At 49.1% G+C, this 15,744-nt stretch overlaps 2 protein-coding genes across 4 annotated transcripts in view; one reads left to right on the forward strand and one right to left on the reverse strand.

Moving 5' to 3' along the window:
- NBEA (neurobeachin) overlaps positions 1-15,744 on the reverse strand; it is a 341,694-nt gene that overhangs the window by 130,776 nt on the left and 195,174 nt on the right. For all 3 annotated transcript variants that reach the window (XM_081909292.1, XM_081909293.1, XM_081909291.1), the window contains one exon: positions 8,282-8,418. In XM_081909292.1, the coding sequence (XP_081765418.1) occupies positions 8,282-8,418 (137 nt within the window). The remainder of the gene's footprint in view (positions 1-8,281; positions 8,419-15,744) is intronic.
- MAB21L1 (mab-21 like 1) lies at positions 2,445-6,031 on the forward strand. The gene has a single exon (XM_081908672.1). The coding sequence runs from the start codon at positions 4,741-4,743 to the stop codon at positions 5,818-5,820; it is 1,080 nt and encodes a 359-aa protein (XP_081764798.1). The 5' UTR covers positions 2,445-4,740; the 3' UTR covers positions 5,821-6,031.

Genomic DNA, 15,744 nt, shown 5'->3' on the forward strand with positions numbered 1-15,744 from the left:
ATAATACTGCAACAATATTGCACAAAATATTTTATGTGAAGGTATGGGAGCGGGAGTTCCCAGCAGAGTCTGTAAAAGTGAGCAAGACTGTGCAACAGGAACAACAACAGCAGAATTTGAAGAAAGGCACTCCTCAGACTTTCCTACACCTTTAATTCCTTGCACAATTATCAATCCTAATTTCCACTTGGTTATTTTCATCTTGCTGTGCTGACAGAAGTCCTTATCGCTAAGACCAAACTTGATTCAGTTGATAGGTGGATGTAGTGAAACAGAAAACTGACTATTTTAAATATAGGAGCATATGTAAAGTGTGCTAACCACCTTCAAACAAGCATCTTAATTTATATTTGTTCATCTAAAGTGAGACTTCTGTATGACTATGAAGTGTAAAAGTCTTTGTTAACATCCAGTCCAATTCATCACAAAGAGAAGCACAGGGATTCATTCAGTTTAGTTGCATTTGGATTCAGTGCAATTAAAATTGGCATAAATCCTGGAAGGACTAAATTTTTAAAATAAAATTAAAGTTCACATTGAATTTTGTATCTAGGCTAGTTTTAAACACCCTTACTACAAGTGGATGTGAAAAACTTCCAAACAGCTTTAAAAAAAATGCCTTACAAAATGTTTGAAAATTGGAATTAATTTTAATCTAGTATGCTAAATTCTATAACACCATTGTTATGTTACACAACTTTTCTCAGTGCCTACGTGTTTTTTGTATGCAACAACAAATTCAATATTTTTAATATAATAATAATAATAGAACCCCTAAATGTTATCCTTCTATATTTATTAGATTAAGTTTACAGTACAGTCCAAATAAATCAAAATATCTGGACCAACTGCATCAGTTACTGAATTAATTTTAAAGAATCAAAACTTTTAACACTATGTGAAAAGCAGCTTGATCTATAAATTTATAAAGGAATATTTATTCTAGTGAAACTGGAGTTCAATCATTGCCTACAACAGAACCTACTCTCCCAAGTACACAAGCTTGCAGTTTTAGTCTCCAATTCCATACATAGTTACCAAGTAGTAAGTTCCACTGTATTTTACATACAAAGCAGACATGCACAGATCACAATATGAGGTGTAGCAACATTTTGCTAACGCAGGCTTATAAATTGCTGTAATTATTTTATATTTAATGACAATATTCTGCAAGAAACATTAACAACTTTGTGGTGTAACAGATAATTCAACCCATTTATAGCTCAATCCTAACCAATGTAAGGAATTTGAAAGGGAGTTGATTCTAACCTTCACCTTATCATTATGGAAACAAGCTAAATATAAGTCTAAAGACTTCACTGTGTGTGTCATCTCAGCAGCTAGAAGAGCATAGAGGAACCACTTCAGGAGAGTGCTTTGTTGTGAAGATTTTCAGTTATCACAGAGGAGTTTTGTTGCACCTCCACTGAGAACCGAATTTCAATTTATTACTATGTGTTTTCCCCTGTACTAAGCGGTTCAGTAGATCACTGCACAGTTCCAGCTAAATTTCTGTATTTGGACAACACAGCCTGTTCGCTACTAATACAGTACTGTTAAAAAGAAGTGCAGGGACTGTGCTCCGGGGCCGGGCTCCCGGTTCAGAGGAGCAAAGTCGAGATGCTTGCCAGACTCTCCTTGCGCAGGACTCTGGTCCCTTCTCCCACCGACCCCAAACACCCTCGGGATGAAGGAGATAAAATGTGAGAGCGCCACGCTAGTGCCTTCCCCCTTCGCAAGCTCAAGCCTTAGCCTCTTAGAGGCGAGAGGGCGAAGGGAAAAAGCAGGACGGGATGCAGACGGGTCTCTTCTCTGCGGGAAAGAGATTTGCTTGCGCAGCGTCTCTCCTGGCGCCCCTCCACCTGTTGTTGGGCTGATCCACCCCAACCTATCCGCTCGCCCACGGTCCTTCCCTGCCCCACGCACATTTCTGAAGCTAAGCTCAGGCAAGGCCACGCTGGTGAGCTGCTGTCTGGAAGCGTCTCGACGCCGTTTGCAATCCCTGCCCAGACAGAAAACGGCCGCGCAGAAAATGCGCGCCCCGCCAGATCCTCATCCTTGTCCACAGGAGGATGCGCTACCGCTGCCTCCCCGCGCCCTGGGCGGCGGCTCCAGTTTCTCCTCCTTTCGCCTCTATCTAATTCAACGACCTAACACGCCCGGAGAAGTGCACAGTGAAGGCAACCCAAACAGATCGCTAGACGCAAAGGTGATCTGAAGGGCCAAGCAGCCACAATAGGATCCTAAAGGGACCAGGTTGCTGCAATGCCCAACACGCGACTTGTCGATGGACTTGCTTGGAAGGAAATGCCTTTAGGGTCGGGCGATAAGGAAGTAGGTCTAATCAATGCAACGAAATAATAATAATAATAATAATAATAATAATAATAATAATAATAATAATAATAATAATAATAATAATAATATTGACACCCGAGGAACGAATTCTGCAAGAGTGCAGGAGGGTAAGGTTGCAATCCTATTCCGTTCCTTGGCAGTAAACCCAACTGAACTCAGTTGGCCTTACTTCTAAGTAGACATGCATTAGATTTAAGGGAGCAACTGATAAACAAAGGGGCTTAAATTCAGGGCAAATCAAGCGCGCCTGATTTCTACTGAAATCCATGGGGTTTAGGCACCAGCCTAAGGCTCTAAAATTCTATATTCATTTACTTGAGAGTATGTCCCATTGAACTCAGTGGGGCTTAATTAGGAGTAGACGTATATAGGCTTGAGCAGCAAATATTTTTTTAAACACCCATCAGTCTAGTTTTACGCTTATTAATTGATTTTAATGGATATTTCTGAGCAACATCTTTAGGATGCAGGCTTAAATCCCATTGATTTCGAATTAACTAAAGCGCGCTTAACTTTCCCTAGACAGCACCCAATTAATTTTAACATTAAGATGCTCATAGATGCTTTTGGAAGCCGTTCAAGGGAGAGGGGAAGGTGGAGCTGCTCCAGGGCTCCCCTCCCAGTTCCGAACTGTGTTGCTTCTTGGAACAAGAGAGCAGGCGGCAAACCAGAAGGTTTGGCCGGCTATGCGCAACCAACAGCCCTACTTGGAGGTGCTGGAGGGGATAGTGGCTCAAAACTAGAGCTACCCTAAACCTGGACTGTCCAAATGGGACAGAAAAGCTGCCTGCCAGCTTGACCGCGATTTCTCCCGCTCCTCCTCAGTCCCGCGTTCCTATTACAATCCACCCAGACTGCAAATACAGTCCACACGGGGGTGAGGTGGGGTGCAGAAACCTGCCCACTTCAGACCATTAAGAGTTGCCATTTACTTTGCCACAATGTTGCTGCTAATGACAGCGCAGGCGGCTGGGCACCTTTGCGACACGTGCGGTACACAAAGGCGGCAACGAGGCAACTAACTCATTGCTCGCCAGGGCTGCGCGTCTTCGGAAACTCAATCCGGAAAACTGTCAAGCCCGCCAGCGACTGGTCGCTTCCTTCAGCTGCTACCAATCTAAAGAGCCAGGTAAAAAACGCGCCTCCATTTGCATCCAATCGATTGAGACCCGTCAGCTCGCCTTTTGTGCTATTTAATTGGGGAGGAAGAAGAAAGAGGAGGAGGCTGCTGCTCCTGGTACATATTTCCCCTCTATCGTACAACCGGTGACTTTCTAACACTAGGCTAGCCCGGTTGACAAGCGGAGAACTTCCCAGCTGTTTCCAACGTCTATCAGGCAGCGCCAGTTGAAGCCAAGTTTTCGCATGTGATGTCTCCGCTTCCTTTTCCCCGGAGCGAAGCGCCTCTCCAGTTCGCCGGGAGAAGGGTGCCGGGTTCCTGGCACCTGCGGTCCCCTTTGCGCCACGAGCAGGCTCCGGAGGACGCCTGGCGAGAAGAGTGGCAAGCAGTCCTTTCCCCAACAGCCGTAGCCGCCTTCCGCCTCCTCGCCTGCCCAATGGGTCGCTGGCCTGGCTGGTCCCTTTCTGCCACCAGCCGCCTACCTTGAGTTTGTGCGTTTCTCTGTCTCCCCGAGAGGGATTAATTAACCAGGCTGGAGCTGGAAGAGGCTGCCGTGACGAGCCCAGTGGCGATTGGCCGCCCGCCTGCCTGGCCCTGCCTTTATAATTTCCACGCGAGTGCATCTGGGCTCTTATACAAACCAACAGCCAGCTTCTCCTGACATATACACACACTCAGAGACAGGGAGACACACACACACAGAGGGGGAGAGAGAGAGAGAAACACCCAGAAATCCGCCCCCCCCCCCATCTGACTACCAACATTGCGCGCAGACACACACACACTCACACCCCGTGGTGACTCCAGGAGAAAAATAAATGCCTGCTCCGATGTGTTATTATTTTGACTGGTGGGAGCCTGGCTGCAACTGGGCGCAAACTTTGCTTCCCTTTTTTTAACTGCAGCTCTTCCATGCTTTCCTCTGCTTCCTGAAGGATCCTTTCCAACAAAAAACCCAGGGGTTTGTGTGCCTGTGCGTTTTGGGAAAGACTCGGAGATCTGTCCCGGGCAGAAGTGTCCACCTCCAGCCTGCAAGGAGAGAGAAAGACAGCCTGCGAGCGAGCCTCGGAGCTGAGGAGGAGCCGAGCAGCAGAAAGAGCAGCGGCGGCGGCGAGAGCAGCGCCTTTGGGCGGCCTGGGGCTCCGCTTCCCCGCGCCGGGCGTCCGGATTCCCGTCTGAAGTTGGCTCCCGCCTTAGCAGCCGCATTGGATCCCAGCGCCTACTGCGAGACTCCGGTCTACAACCCGGATCTCTGTCCCAACATGATCGCGGCGCAGGCCAAGCTGGTGTACCACCTCAACAAATACTACAACGAGAAGTGCCAGGCGCGCAAGGCGGCCATCGCCAAGACCATCCGCGAGGTGTGCAAGGTGGTGTCGGACGTGCTGAAGGAGGTGGAGGTGCAGGAGCCGCGCTTCATCAGCTCCCTCAACGAGATGGACAACCGCTACGAGGGCCTGGAGGTCATCTCGCCCACCGAGTTCGAGGTGGTGCTCTACCTCAACCAGATGGGCGTCTTCAACTTCGTCGACGACGGCTCGCTGCCCGGCTGCGCCGTGCTCAAGCTGAGCGACGGGCGCAAGCGGAGCATGTCGCTCTGGGTGGAGTTCATCACGGCCTCGGGCTACCTGTCGGCGCGCAAGATCCGCTCGCGCTTCCAGACGCTGGTGGCGCAGGCCGTGGACAAGTGCAGCTACCGCGACGTGGTGAAGATGGTGGCGGACACCAGCGAGGTCAAGCTGCGCATCCGCGACCGCTACGTGGTGCAGATCACGCCCGCCTTCAAGTGCACGGGCATCTGGCCGCGCAGCGCGGCGCACTGGCCGCTGCCGCACATCCCCTGGCCGGGGCCCAACCGCGTGGCCGAGGTGAAGGCCGAGGGCTTCAACCTGCTCTCCAAGGAGTGCCACTCGCTGGCCGGCAAGCAGAGCTCGGCCGAGAGCGACGCCTGGGTGCTGCAGTTCGCCGAGGCCGAGAACCGGCTGCAGATGGGCGGCTGCCGCAAGAAATGCCTCTCCATCCTCAAGACGCTGCGCGATCGCCACCTCGAGCTGCCCGGCCAGCCGCTCAACAACTACCACATGAAGACTCTGGTGTCGTACGAGTGCGAGAAGCATCCCCGCGAGTCGGACTGGGACGAGTCGTGCCTGGGCGACCGGCTCAACGGCATCTTGCTGCAGCTCATCTCGTGCCTGCAGTGCAGGCGCTGCCCGCACTACTTCTTGCCCAACTTAGACCTCTTCCAGGGCAAGCCGCACTCGGCCCTCGAAAACGCGGCCAAACAAACGTGGCGGCTGGCCAGGGAGATCCTCACCAACCCCAAAAGTTTGGAGAAACTTTAGAGGGCCAGCCAGCGGCGGCCTGACGCTATTCTTCTCTCCCCCGCGAAAAGAAAAGAAAAAACTGCCTTTCTCTTCGGAGGATTCTGCTGGGTTTTACAGGGCAAACGTCGCCCTGCGTTCGGGGAAGAGGCTGCCCGCCTGCGCACACCAAGCCAACTGCAAGTATTATGACTCTTGCCGGTATCCCGGTTTTAAAAGCCTGCCCGGAAAACGAAACGAAACGAAACCGTGTATGATTATCACCAGGGGAAATGCAATATTGGCTGCCGTTTTTAGCCTGATTGTGACCACTCCGCCTAGAAACCAGACCAATGGATTATAACGAGGCCGGGATTTTTGTGCGACTAAGAGAGAAATCTGAAGATGCCACCCAAATAACCACAACCGTTAGATAGGAAAAGAAACAAAACAAACCACAACTGTCCCAACTCTTCCCCTGTACATTTTTTAAAAAAAAATTGTATGGAATATTGTGATCTCACATTGTCTTTGAAATTGTGGGTGTTAGTGTTTTGTGATTTGGTGAAAAGAAGTTAAATTGCCATTTTGGATACTTCAGGACATTTTCTGCTCAAGAAGATACCGCTTAAAAAAAAAGGTAGATTTTATCATGGTACTTTTGTTACTTGTCTTTTGAAGTGTCTAAGCTAAAAAAAAGTTTACATTTTTTTTGTTTCAAATATATTGCTTGTTCTATTTCTACCATTCCATAAATATACTTGAAATGTTATTTAAATATATTCAGAAGAAATTTGGATTTTGCTTATATAATTGTGAATATTGGAATTATATATTGGAAAAATGCACTTGAAATACACTGGATAATTACTTTTTGTGATTTAAATTTCTGTTGCTGATTTTATTTAATTACAAGCTAATAAATAAAAGTAAAATAAATATGCTTAAGAGTTTCAGTGCTGGATTCCATCTGGGTTTGTGCAAGCCCTCAGTCTGCTACATTCTCTCTTTTTGGGGGGCGGGGAGGGGCGGTGTAAAATGGGTCTGAAGCCCTTGACGGCCTGTTAAAAGTAGCATAATTTAAAATGAAGATAAAAATCGGTGTAGCCTACCCTTAAAAAATGGGGTCCTGAAGGCCATCGACATCGGTCACACTCTGGTGTGTGGCAATTAAGCGAGTAACATTTTTACAACCCTCAGGAAATAAATCTACTTCCCAAAAGATTTAGTGGGCCAGGCTAACGCGGCTGTCCGGTTTTGAACCAAGCTGAAGGCACGCATTACCCAAGTGAGCCTAGTTTGTAACAAAATTAACAGCACTTGGAGAGAAGGGAGGGGGAAACTACAACGTTCAGAGATTTGCGGGGGTCAAGCCAACAATCGGCAGGTAAAGAATGTTGCTACCTTTGCCCTAAACATCACCAGCCTGGCCATAAAGCCGCCGCCAGTTGTGTTTGGGGAAAGCGAGCGCCGGCCTCTCCGGAGGCCCCGCCGGAGCAAAGGAGCCGCCTCCGCCAGAAGCCCCGTCCTGCCCTTGCAGAGAGCGCAGCAGGCAGTTCCTTCCGGATGCAAACCGTGATTCAGCCAAAGGGCAAATATCCCGGCAAGCATTGAGGGGGTGCAACAATGTGCTCAAGATCTGCCCAGGTGATACTGTTTCAAACTTCAGGGCGCTCTGCCCGCGCTTGGATGCGCTGCAGCAAAACCGTTAGACTCGCCATGTTACCCAACTCCATGTTTTGTTTTGTTTTGTTTTGTTTTGTTTTGTTTTGCTTGCGTGTGTGTTTTAAAATCCGGAAGACACTTTTAATTCTTCCTGTCAAGGTTGGCAGGCGGGCAACAGACGGAATGGCCTCGACACTGAGGCCACAATAGTGTGCATTTACACAAGGCTACGAAAGTGAAATTAAAATAACAATATCACTATAGATCCGGAGAGAAGGAAAACGACATGGACGTGAACTTTTGAATTCTGTAACAAGGCAAATCTCCGCTCTATCTCCTTGCTCCAGGGGTCTTCGGAAGAGATTCTGTCTTTGCGCACCCCAACCTTGCTAGTTCCTACAGTGCAATTGCTGCTCCGCGCGCCCCTGCAACGCGCACCCGCGCAGAAGCGGAAGCTCCAGTCCCTGGGGACTGCGTCGAAGGCAGACGGAGAGGGAAGCGCGTCTCCTTGTCTGCCGCGGGTGCCCGAGGAAAGAGGCTGGAGTGCGGGCCCGCCATTACCTCGAGGGATTTCCGAGCAATTGGCTTAACTGCTAAATCTGCCCACGTTCATACAAAGGCCTTCGGGGGGAAGTGCGGGGGGGGGGAGAGAGATTTGTTAAAAAGCGAGCGCGGGAGTAAGAGCGGATTTTACATCATTAACGCGCCGCGCTCTTAAATAAAACAGCCACGGAGTCAGACGAAGGGGGGCGCTTCCAGGCACTTGGGAGCATTCATGGTTATGGGAAACCTCCCCCTCCTCCCCCCAACCCCCCCCCAACTTGGGTCCTGTACTCACTTTAGGGTCGATCTTCTTGAAGGCCGTGTCTTCCTCGTCTACCTCGAAGTAGATCTCGGTGGTGGTGATGGAGAGGGTGCCCTTGGCCACTACCACCGGCGCGATGAGCTGGGCCGGCGTGCTGAGGACCACGGGGCCTGCAAGACAAGACGGAGCGGCGTGAGGAGGCTGCGAAAGAGAGGCCGGCTGCTTTGCCCGACGACGGCAGAGCGGACCGAGGAAGCCGTCGGACTCAGGCGAAGGATGCCTACGGAGCGCTGCCGGGACACCTAGGCTTCAGGAAGCGGGACGCTGTGTATGCCTGAACCTCAAAGGATGGTCGACGGACCATCGGAAAAGCAGGCCACTTTATAGGTCTTCCAAACTAAACAACACCCAAGAACTAGGTTGTGTTTAGGAAGATTGATTTGAGAATACTAGCGGGTTTCGGGTGGGGGGATCACCCGCTGATGAAAATAGCCCCTCTCTTCCTATCTCGAAGCCCGATCCCAAAGGTCGAGTGCAGGTCCCACTCAATTCAGTAAATTCACCGGTTTGCACGTGCGTATGAAGAGCAGCCTAAGACGGGCAGCGAATATTTAGAAAAGTAGTGTCACGGAATAAAAATCAGAGGGGCTTCCAATAAAATATATTTAGATTTACGCTTCCTGTGTCTAGTCATAAAATTACAATACAAATTATGCACCACACATATCGAATATGTTTTACTTCTTTTTTTATTATTCTGGACGTTAGGCAATGCAGTGTTTTCTACATCATAAAACTATTTGCGAGACATCAGATGCCAGACGAGGGCTCTCTGTGTGAAGAAAATGTGTATGTGTGTGTAAAATAAAGTGCAGCCTTTATTGTGAAACAAACAGTTGTTATAAAGAAAACGATTTGTCTCCGCAAAGACGCCAGAAACAATCTCTCTCCCTCTGAAATTTATTGAAATGTTAATGCTGAGAGCATAATTACTCCAAAACAAAAATAGTCAGTTATTCTAACTTGCTTACACGCATGTATATTCTACAGAATTCATCGGGATTTAGTCCCAAGTAAATGTGCACAGAATCGTAGCTCAAACCTGCAAGAAAACCCCGAAATTATTTGGGCATTTCTAGTACTGTGCAACGCAATCCTCTGCGGGTTTCCTCGGGAGGCGGATCCGGCTGTATTCGGCGAGTCAGGCTGCCTAGTTAGGGTCCTGGCGACGGCAACCTTAGAGCCAAGCGCCGTGGGGCTCCTCAGAGCAGGAGGACCAGTAATAGGAACCAGGCATCTGATGGTCTGACAAGCGTATGCCATAATAAATGTGTTAACATTTAAGGTGCCATAAGGCTCTTTGCTGTTTGCGGACCTTTATTACATTGACTCTAAGGAGACTTCCCATCCGGATCCTAAACGAACTTACTGGAAAATCCACCTCGAGATCTATGCAGATCGCATAAAAATAAATGCATGGAATAATGGGATATTGAGCCAATATGGATAAATAAACCGAGACATCTATTCAAATAACATGAAATGCAATACACTGATGCCACATTTTAGAAACTGGGAAATAATAAGGCATAGTATTATCTGGCTGCTGGTATTATTGTTGTTTTTTCCTTTAGGTGCTGAGACTGTTGATTCCGTGTGTGTGTGAAATGTTGTGCTCGGTCGGATTTGGTTTCTGGTGTCTCTCCAGCAGCCTTTCCCCGGCTTCTTTTCTGTGGGGAAGGCAGCTGAGGTAGGGGCTGGCTGGCTGGCGCTCGGTCCGACCACCGTTTGAGCTGCCAAGCTCTGCCCTCCTCCAGGGCCCAGTCTCCTGCCTCTACGGATCCCCTTCCTACCCGCCACTTAGCCCGGCCTCAGCCCGTCTCTCGGCCTGACGGAGAGCGTGGCAGGCCTCATTTCAGCGCTAACTTCCCTCCCTTCCAAGCATCGCCTCCTTCCCTGCTCTCCACCCAGCCCTAGGCAACGCTCGGCTTCCCGCCTCTGACAGCTCTCAAGCCAGCCCACCAGGGGCTGGATAATATGGAGACAAACTCTATTTTCGTTCATTTTCTTGTTTTCCCCACGCCTAATAGGCCAGCCTGGCCTCTTCACCCCGGTCAGCTGATGCGGACCATACGCGCGGGGCTTGGGCATCGCCCTTGCTCCGTCCTCCCTGCCGCCTCCCCCTCCGGCCGGACAGCGCCAGTGGCGCTCGGCGAGCCGGCGAGCAAGCAGGCGGGCAAGCGGGCCGCCCTCCTGGCCGGCGGGGCTCCTGCTTAGGGCAGCGGATCGATCCGAAACGGCGCTTTAAAGGCTCATCAATCTTAATCTCGGTCGCTCGAGTAATTACGCGCGATTCTCTCGTGCGATTACAAGTGGATTTGGGTTTCGATTCCCCAGGCCCCTCGCCTTTGTGCGTAATGGCAGGCCGAGCTCTCCAGGCAGCAGCAGCAGCAGCTCCCGGGCCCTGCTGCTGCTGCTGCTTCTCTCCGCCCCTCTGCGATCGCCACCCCGGCCCCTCTCCTCTCCCCGCCCCCGTCTGCCTTTAACCCTTCCTCGACACCCGAGCGCCGGGGCTTTACAGGCCTCGGCGAGAAAATTTTTAAAAAGTCCCTTAAAGATGATGCAGTTGGGGAGCTGCGTGATAGTCGATCATGATAAGAAGGCGTTTAGTGGGCCTTGCGCGCTCCCAGAAGGAAGATCAGGTAGTTAACCCAATTACCTCCCGGCTCCCCGCTTGTTATATGGGCAAAATAAAAAGGAAGTGGCTGGTAGTTCGCGGTCAGGAGGCCAGAGACTATAACAAGAAATCTTTTTCTTCATCGAGAGAGAGAATGCCTAAATCTTTTGTGTGCGGGGCGTGGGTGCGCAAGGGAGAATGACAGTGGCGAACCGGGTTTAATTTTCAGAATGGCTGCTGGAAATAAGTGCATCGCGGAGATTTCCGAGCAAAAGGCCTGCGAGGAACCCCTCACACTTCCAAGCGCTCTGAACAAACGACCTTGTGAAATCCTATACGAGCCTGAACTAGGCAAAAACAGCTACCACTCAAACCAGCGGCGTTTCGAAGGATCACAAGATGTTTCCATTAACTTTTTTTTCCCCGCGAAAGGGAAGAAAGCGGTGGGGGGGGGGGTGTTACTTAGCAGCATGAATATTCCTGATTAGTTCATTATCAAAACCCATGTAAGTAAGCAAGCCTTGATATTATCCCAGCGAGGAGGTATCAGAGATGGAAAGCAGAGTCAGCACTCAGGGCCCTTGTGTCTGGGGGTGGTGTGTTAAGTACTGGTCCTTTTACCCAGCCACCACCCCTTGCTTTGGGCTTCGCCAGCCCATTGCTTCTGCTATCCTCCCCGAACCAGAAGGCAGCTGCTTCCTGCTCCCCAACAAAAAGTGGGTGACTGAGCGGTGGCTGCAAGGAGCTACTTCCTTGCTTTGATCACTGACCATCTCTTATCTGGCTCATGCAGGGGAAAGACATTTGGCCCAGTGGCGGCACCTGAAGAAAGTGTAATGAAAGATGGTGGCTGCCCTTTGCAAGAACATCTGTACCTCTCTCATTTACCCCCCGCCCTGGTCTGCTGGAGAGTGGGGACTGGGCCCTGGAGGGCCACCCAGGGAGAGGTGGCAAGAGCAACCACCACTCCACTTGCTTGCTTGGCCCTCTCTTGCTGGGTGGGGTGGTAGGGAAGAGTCCAGTAAGGGAAATCCACATAGAATCATGTAATTGTAAAGATGGAAGGGACCACAGAGTCATCTAGGCTAATCCCCTGGGATGCAGGAATACTTTGCCCAACATGGGACTCAAACCCACAACCCTGACATTAAGAGTCTCATGCTCTACCAAGCGATACTTTCCTTACTGTTGGTTTATGGTCCCTTTCCTATGGAACATGGTGGAATGCCCAAACCGGGAAGTTGCATTAGACATAATATTTTAGAATGGAAACCCTTCAAATATTATGTATTAACCCCTTCACAACCAGAACCCATCTGTAGGAGAGAAATGGCCAGGGCACAACAACTTCAGAGCTAACTAGATCTATCACTAGTGATGTATGGAAGTGAGAGCTGGACCATCAAGAAGGCTGATCGCCGAAGAATTGATGCTTTTGAATTATGGTGCTGGAGGAGACTCTTGAGAGTCCCATGGACTGCAAGAAGATCAAACCTATCCATTCTTAAGGAAATCAGCCCTGAGTGCTCACTGGAAGGCCAGATAGTGAAGTTGAGGCTCCAATACTTTGGCCACCTCATGAGAAGAGAAGACTCCCTGGAAAAGACCCTGATGTTGGGAAAGATGGAGGGCACAAGGAGAAGGGGATGACAGAGGATGAGATGGTTGGACAGTGTTCTCAAAGCTACAAACATGAGCCTGACCAAACTGTGGGAGGCAGTGGAAGACAGGAGTGCCTGGCGTGCTCTGGTCCATGGGGTCACGAAGAGTCGGACACGACTAAACGACTAAACAACAACAGATCTATCACATTCACAAGTCACATATATAATATAAACCACAAAAATATTCCACAGAACTACCTGCTCTGGGTCATAAACAGAGTAAATGCTCTGGAATGTTAACTTCTGAGCTCGCCTAATTATCCATATCCACCAGTCACACATAGCTAGATGGGTTTCATGCATTAAGCCACAAAACCTGCTCAGAAAACAAGTTCTAATACCTCTTCAGGGCTGTAAATGATATTCTGGAAAAATGACATGGAACACCAACTTCTCAGTCATACTATCCCAGTTTACAGATGGGATTCATTCCACAATACACAAAACGACTAGGGAAACCATGCTCTGAACTCCTGTAATTTGTGTCTAGCTAGGAATTCTTACCAGCCCCCTGGCCGCTGCATTTTGCAACTGCTGTAGCTTTGGAACAGTCTTCAAGGGTTCATGTATAATGCAGGCTTCATGTATAATGCAGTACTGTAGTCCAGCCCTGAGGTTACCAGAGCATGCAGCACTAGAGCCAGACCATCTCTGTCCAAAAATAAGTATTCCTAGTTACTAAAGCCAGCTTCCAGTGGCAGCGTTTGGTCTAGGAGCATTTTTAAGCTTCAAACCTGTTATTTCTACGGCAGTGCCACTCTAAACTGAACAGGTTGTTTACTCACTTCCCACAGGTGAGAGCCTGTAACACACAACATCTCCATTTTGTCTGGAATCAAATTTAAATTTATTGGGCCGCATCAAGCACCTGAACTGCATTTTCTGATTCAGGTGGTAAAGCGACATAGAGTTCAAGGTCATCAGCTGATACCTCACTCCAACTCCCCTGATGACATCCTCCAACAGCTTCGCATATGTTGAATAACATGAGAGCCAAGAGTGATCCCTGCGGGTCACCAAACTTCTATGATGTCAAGTTATAGTTCAACATTGATAAGTCTCTGGAAGCATGAAGGTAGGAGTGAAACAACAGCAGTCTGGTGCAGAGGGGGCTCCATTTCCAACCCATGAAACTGCTCCAAGCTATGGTGTGCAGTATCAAATGCCTACAAGGTAGCACTAGGACGACCATGGCAGCTTTGGTGCCATAACTGGGCCTGAACCCAGACTGTAATCCACTTCTTCCAAGCACACCTGTAAGTTGAACTGACACAAAAATCTTGAGCATCGTGCCTAAAAGGGATTGTTAGCAATTGGGCAATAGTTATTCAACAGTTCTATGTCCAGGAAGGTCCTCTGAAGGAGAGGACACAACACTGTATCTTTAAAAGCCAATGGTACCCCATCCTGCAACATGGCATTCACAACTCCCTGGACCTATGCTGTTAAAACCCCTCAGGTTCACTCTCGTACATCACAATGGGCAAAAGTTGAAAGGACAAGTGATCAGTCAGACCCTCTTCCAAGCAGTTTGTCAACATCAGGCTGCAACAATTTAAACTCATCCAAGTAAACTGGAGCAGATGGTGCTCTAGACACCTCTGGATTTGTCCAGATAGTGGCATCTAATAGTGAGCCCACAAAACAATACAATTAAACATTTTTTAAAAAATCAGGCTTTAAATTCAGTGCTTGAAAAAAGTACAACGATGAACAATATACTCAGCAGTAAGAGCAAATGAACATTTGCTTATCGCTTAGAGGTAAGTTCAAGATATGGTTAGACTACAGCTCCCATGATTCCTGGCCACTGGACTTGTGGCTGGGGCTGATGGGAGTTGAAGTGCAGCAACATCTGAAGGGTACCAGGTTGACTATACTAGATTTATAACCAATGTTTTCTACAGACCTGCACACTTTGAAGAACCCTGTATCTATTTGGCTGGAATAACTATAAGGCATATCAAGAGATTTATCAGATTATGTCCTTCCAAGATTTCTTAAATCCACAATCTGCATCCTTCTTAATTTTCACCTTTCTAGGGTATTCCCAGTGCTGATAGCCTATTCCCTCAAACAATACTGCACCTGATTATGTGAGTCTCATCTCTGGAGTTAAAACTGTGAAAATTGCAACCTTTGCCTTTATGTGCAGAGGTGCACTGGTCTCAGTGGCTATTCCTATAGGAGAACTCAGCCCCCTCTACTGAAACGAAAGGGTTAACGGCATAGTCAATAGATATCCAAGAAGACTTCACTTTTCTCAGGATGAGCAAGGAGAGACGATGCAAATGACATGGCTAAACTAGACTGCACTAGACTGATTAGCCAGAAACTGTTTTGTTGTCTTTATCACACCAACTGATGACCTCCCTCTTAATTTGCTTTTATAACTGTCTTGAATAAACTTTACGTAATTCGACTGCTTCATTGGAGTGTATTTTAAAAAGCACTCCTTGGTCGAATTCCGCCTCGCTGCCACCACTTGAGGTATCCTGCTGGCTTTAGCACACAGGAAGAGGAGAGGTCAGGCTTAGGCTTGGCTAGGAGTTTCCGCTACTGCTTCGCAAATATGCCCCACCCGTGGCGTAGCGCACTCTCTCCCAACTTAGGCAGACTGTAATAAGGCAGAGGGCGTGTTGCCAGGGTCCAGCTTGTAGGATTGGCGTTGGAACGGTGGCTGCTCCTCCAGCCGCTTCGAAAAGGGGCTTCTCGCCCAGGGCCTGCAGGAGGAGATCATAGGATCCGGGAACGCGTCCACCGTACAAGCTGCCAGGCAAAGGCAGGGGCGACTGCTCAAAGGTCAAGCAGCCTCTACCTGCGCGCAGGGGAGGACGATCTCCGCCGGACACGCGGAGGGACAGCGCAAGCAAGGAGGTGGCAGATGCCCCCTTCCCAGTTGCCCCTTGGCATTACAGCGGGATGGATTGGGCCTTCTGGGTGAGCTTAGCAGAAGGACAGGGATCCAAAAGCACTTGGCGCCCCTCCCCCACATCATAACCTGAGTGTAACATTTCACATATTTCACTCGGAGCCTCTGAAGCGCCCCCCTCCCGCCCGCCCGCTGAAAAGGCACCGAATGAAACGCTCCTTCTTAATAGTGTGTCATTTTTACACTTGTCCTTTGGAAATCTCCAATTACAAGTCCCAATACC

The sequence above is a fragment of the Podarcis melisellensis genome (assembly GCF_964234715.1).
Source record: "Podarcis melisellensis genome assembly, chromosome: 4".
Taxonomy (NCBI): domain Eukaryota; kingdom Metazoa; phylum Chordata; class Lepidosauria; order Squamata; family Lacertidae; genus Podarcis; species Podarcis melisellensis.